This window comes from Salvelinus fontinalis, chromosome 24 (assembly GCF_029448725.1).
Source record: "Salvelinus fontinalis isolate EN_2023a chromosome 24, ASM2944872v1, whole genome shotgun sequence".
NCBI classification, from domain to species: Eukaryota; Metazoa; Chordata; class Actinopteri; order Salmoniformes; family Salmonidae; genus Salvelinus; species Salvelinus fontinalis.
The window spans coordinates 10,986,484-10,992,104 of NC_074688.1; the positions used below are offsets into that span (position 1 = coordinate 10,986,484).

Sequence of the window (5,621 nt, forward strand, 5' to 3'; positions counted from 1 at the left end):
GATCAAGAGCAAGGAGGAATACTATCTATTTTGCAAAATATCCCCCAAAATCATTAACATACTATTGTGGACATGCAAAGTTCACTGAACCATGACCGGCAGTATACAAATGATCGTATCTCAATTATATACACAACAGTAAGAGTATGCTTTGCATTGGTGAACAGGTAAATGCCGACCCTTAGGCCTTCAGGAGAAAATCAACTGCATCTAAGGCACAGCAGAATTGGTAGCAGTGCAGATTAGAATAAACAAGCATTTACTGACCTCTGGTGGCAAACATCATTACTGCTATTTTATGTGCAAAACAAATGTGAACTGAAAAGAATTGGACCGGTTTCAAGTTTTAATGTCACTTGCACAAGTACAGTGAAATGCCTTTCTTTCAAGATCCACACCCAACAACACAGTATTTCAATGTAGCTCAAAAAATAACATGAGTTTGAACAAAAACACGAGTAGGGTTACAACGGAGGGAACGGCCTGAGATAAACCTTTTGTGGAAATCGTTGTTCTGATCAAACATAAACATCAGTAAATAACAGGAACGTATGTTTGAAGCGCCTCTGCGGCGTGTAAATATGCAGACATTTCAGCGCACTTCCTGAGCATGTCAACATGCGCCAAGTACTGATGTGACAAGGACACTTTCCACAATGAAAACACCAAAAGGTACAAAGTAGGCATGAACAGAAAATAACTTTTTCAAAACTTTCCCCCCCCAAAAACACCAGCAGCATCCACAAGGAGTTCATGTTACACTAGGCCATTCAGGGTGAGCCACTGGGAAACGTTCTGTAGTTGTTCATGTCTTTAGACCTCTTCATCTCCACGGGATATAGTGCTGAGGCATGGACACATACTCCCCTCCCTCCAAAATATATTCCTTTCTATCCAGGACCATATGTTTGACCCGTGGTCCCCATGAATGCAGCCATCTGCTCCATCCTCCAGATGATCCGTGGCTGTGTGAGAATGGGCCTGCCATTGTACAAACTCATTGGGCGCGATGTGGGAGAATCCCCCTCATCCCCACAATGGAGAACAGTCAGACTTTTTTAAAACCCATTCCCAGCCACCCCTTCCTCAATGGCAGTCATCCCATTGTCGCACTGACAAGGAAATTAACTAAGTTTCTCATTACTGAACTGCTAACTGATGGGAGTTCAGGTTTCCTTTTATTGTGCTCTGATTATTTTTTGCTGTTGCTTTGACTCATTGAAAATGGAGGGCAACATAAAAGGGGGAGAAAACATATTGGAAATCATTCATTTGACATAATTGAAAGTAATTGTCTCTTCGTTGTGGAAACGGGAGCAGAAGCGTAACTGCTCCTACAGCAACTCCACTATAGAGATGGTGTCACTATTGGCTACTATTAGCTTTTTGTCATCTTTAAAGTAGCAGCCACACAAACGACACAGCAGTTGTTGGCATCAGCTGTCATCTGAAGGCATTCAGCGTCATTGCTTTTCAGGGAGTAAGCAGAGGGGTGTAAAGATCAGGGATGAAACAAAAGCCATCTTATCTCCATATGAAATCTGAGCCGTTTGACTAGCCCCTCCCTATGCACACAAACACTTGTGAATAACAGAACATATTCAAACTGAAAAAGTAGTCCTCTATTACAGTAGCCTACAGAGTAAGCTGTGGGTAGTGTTTTGTGGAGTGGCTTTACAATGAAACAACCGTCCCACAGAAAGCCGTTGGGCTATAACCAGGTTAACGCGACAATCGACCAAACCAAGAGTTACTCAAATGTGCCACTACACAAGCTATTTGGAGCAACGCCCCACAATTTGAAGAGGCATATTCATTTGTGAATACAGTCGATAATATTCTCAAACCCCGATGGTGACATGACAAATTCAGCACTGCATTTCACAGACGCAAACATTACATACAGATTTCCCCCAAACACCTCAAAGACAGTGGAAATACAATCATTGTAAGAGACTAAACATGGTTTAATTTAATTTTTTTGGTACAAAAAAATATGAAACCCAATACAAAACCCCAAAAGTTCGATAAATACATTAAAATAAATTAAACTTAATTTACTGAAGATCCATTAACACTAAAACAAGCTTGAAACATGTTTGTCAAAAAGGCATTTAAATACAACGGAATGCAAAAAGAGCATCCACTCAGAACCAACTACCAAAACAGCTACCATTTGATCGCCGAAAGACACTGCAATTGAATCTACTGAACCCGGTGCAGTTTAGGTCCAACTCATTAGAATCAGATTTCAACAGCAACCCAGTTTAATCATAGCACGTTGCCATTTATTTTTCTGCTAAAAATCAGGGATTACATGCAGAGTTCACTACACAGGGGATACACACTGTACCCTTGGGTGAGTCTTCAGAAAATATACATACAACTTCAAAAACATATTTGCAGAGATCACAGAAACAAGTGAGAAAACAATTATTAATTCCTCACAAGCCACCTTGCCAAGTAAAGTTAGGAAACAGATTTAAGCTTTCATCTAAAAAAAAGAAAAGGTCCCCCTGCAACTGACAATGAAAATGGTAGTTTCCCCCCAAAAAATGTAAAAAAAGGTTTATAGGCACTGAAGTCATTTTAAAAACTAAACTGGGTTTTTGGAAGAGGTACATTTAAGCCCAGTCAGAAGAACAGTGTATAATAAAGACCCCGTTGCCAGTATACAAAATATCACATTAGTCAACCAACATTCATAGGGGGAAATCTTCTAGCCTGGCAGAAATGGATTTGTATCCTGGTCTTTGGCTTTAACATTCTAATATTAATTAATTGGTCCTCAAACTGGCATTTACATGACTAGTAAGGTGGCAGGAAATGAGAACTTCCAGCACCAATCACACAATTTGATAAAATGGTCAGTGCAACTCAACTCCGACGCCTTGTTGACGTCGACCTCAAATTGTACAGCTTAATTTCGCTTGAGCTTAACTGAAGCACATTCGTTTGTCAAGCATCTGCCGTACAATAACAGCACACTATTGTAATACTGCTGCAAGGCTCTTTAAAAAACAAATACACAAGTCTTTCAATGGACAAGACAAGAGTCACGTTGGTCGGGGAAGGTTTGAGGAGACCATCATAACTAGAGGAAGAAGCTAGTGCCGCTGCAGCACTCGTCAGGCACTGACAGCTGGCTGAAGATAGGCAGCCGCCGACCAGACCCATCTGGACCAGAGGAGTCAGACCCACTGAGGCTGCTGGCTGAGCTGCCACACCCACCCTCGTGGTCTGACAGTGAGGTGTAGGAGAGGCTTCTGGCAACGAGAGCAGGCCCACAGGGGGGACTCTGGCTCTGCTGCAGGCCGCAGCCCTCTGATAAGGTACAGGGGTTCTGGGAGGGGGAAGGCACTGGGGACAGTCCACAGAGGGAACAGCCCGAGTCAGGAGAGGGGAGAAACTGAGACTGGAGATCACAGGCCGGCTCAAAGACACAGTCCACCTCAGAGAAGGCGTGGGAGAGTAGGTCGGTGATGTCAGCTGAGGTAGGAGGGGAAACTGGAGGCGCGAGTAGGAAGGGGTGGGAGTGCGTCAGGGGCTGTGGAGGGGCAGAGGGGAAGCCTGAGAAGCTGAAGCTCTGCCTAAGTAGAGGGGGTCGTCTGGAGCGGGGGGCTTGGGGACCAGGCCTGGCAGGGCCCAGGTCGTCCTCGTTGTTATGAACAAAGTGGCAGCGGATGCCGTATGGACAGAAGCCGATGGTGTGGAAGGTGCGACAAGGCTCCGTCTTGTACTTGGGGTGTCTGTTGAGGTCACGCATCTCATCAAAGCCGTGGGCAAACTGGCACTTCCCCCCGTACTTACAGATGCCACTCTCAGCAAAGGTGCGGCACAGTTCAGTCTTATAGCGTGAAGAGGTGGGAGACCCAGAGACAGGGCCACCAGTAGGGGAGGCTGGGGGCTGTTTAGGTTCTGTAGAGGCCCAGCCCAGGGTGCACGTGCTGGGCTCCACCATGCTGACCGAGCGCTCAGCCCAGAATGACATCTTGTTCAATCTAGATGGAAGTGAGGCATCTGTGTTCTGCCCCCAGTGGCAGGAGGTCATGGTTGCACTTTCTGTGGAGTCTGTAGAGAGGACAGAGCTAGATGCAGAGAGGGAACAGGGGGTCCGGGGCTTATTGTAACCAACAGGTCTCACTGGAAAAGTTGACTGCTTGGATGCATCCCGGAGGTCCAGGCTCAGAAGATGCTGGATAGAGACAGTAAGAAGAAAAGTTAGACTTCTACATTTTCACAACATGGTCTGTTGCCTGAAGACTACAGCCATGTCAAGAACACCATCTTTAATGTTATCTTCATCTAGAGGACCCACAACTACATTAAAAAAATTATTAAACAGCAATAAACAGACTTTCTATAGGCCCATGTGCAAAGGCCTAACATGAGTAAGCTAAAGTTAGCAAGAACGATACTTGGTCTTTTGAAAGCAACGTTAACAGCATAGTTCAAATCAGTCGACCATCTACAATCAGGTGCTGTAAGATTTACTTTGTAAATGGACAATCGTTAAAGTGCAAAAAAAGGCTAGCCTGTCCAAGCATTTTAGTATTACCTCTAGTTAGTTGCTTGGATTCAGTTACTTTAGCAGAACAATGTTAATGTACTGTAGCTAGCCAATACCTGTCGTTGACTTTTGAAGCGCGCACTAAAACTCATTTAAAATGCACGTTGGTTTATATACACATGGATAACCAGCACTCCACAGTTGGTTTGTGCATTGAAAGCGCCAATCTTATTTTGGAAACGATTGAAACACGAACAGTGCAACAAGTTAAAAATGCACGTCAATGAATAACAAATCACTGGCAGTTGCACGAATACATACAATTGAAAGCCAGTCGGGCGCACATCGTCACATAAAACATAGCTAGCTAACAAAACATGACGACACTAACAAAGATGTTCTCATCTATCTGTGTCATTAACCTATCTGGGGACTGAACCTGCAAACAATCGAAAACAAATTGCAGCATTGCAAATTCACTCACTGCCGGTATTCATTCGAAATAGACTTGTTGGCAAGTTTAAATAATTAGGTAGCTAGCAAAACTACACATTATTTGCATATACGGTAACATGCTAGATTGTGCTAATTAAAAGGTATCCGTTGATTGGTGCAACGCTTGCAACATCAGACTTGATGCCAGACACGAGTCATCGTTAGCTGGCTAGTTAGTTCGTTTTTAATGGTATAGAAATAATCAAATTACCTTGCACATAACCTCTTCCAAATCAAGAAATTGATTAAGCGCGTATGATGGCATTTTCATGAGATGAGATTCCCTCTTGCACAAACGGGAAAGCCTGCTAACTCCAGTTAAACAAACTTTTCAAAGTTTTCTGTGCGAACTACAAACCTTGTGCTGGTCCACGTGTGGTTTTAAGGCTTCACTGTATACCACAGCCACACCCCTGCACAAACTCTCATTCCCCTCTGTGTGGCCCGCCCACTGCTCAGCCTAGTAGTTGCGTGCATGTCAGTCAAGCAAAGCATGGACGAGCGCTGACTTACCCGTCGCGGAGAGATGCACGTCACATCACAACAACAAATCTTTTGATGCACATCGATTCATGGACAATATTGGACTGCATACAATTTCTCTCTTTACAACCCA

General features: G+C 44.0%; 1 protein-coding gene across 1 annotated transcript; it reads right to left on the minus strand.

The window, feature by feature from the left end:
* Window positions 1-328: 328 nt before the first annotated feature.
* Window positions 329-5,407, minus strand: LOC129821906 (mRNA decay activator protein ZFP36-like). The gene is made up of 2 exons (XM_055879640.1): window positions 5,217-5,407; window positions 329-4,195 (listed from the first exon to the last, which is right to left on the minus strand). The coding sequence occupies exons 1-2, from the start codon at window positions 5,274-5,276 to the stop codon at window positions 3,095-3,097; spliced, it is 1,161 nt and encodes a 386-aa protein (XP_055735615.1). The 5' UTR covers window positions 5,277-5,407; the 3' UTR covers window positions 329-3,094.
* Between the last annotated feature and the right edge of the window lie 214 nt (window positions 5,408-5,621).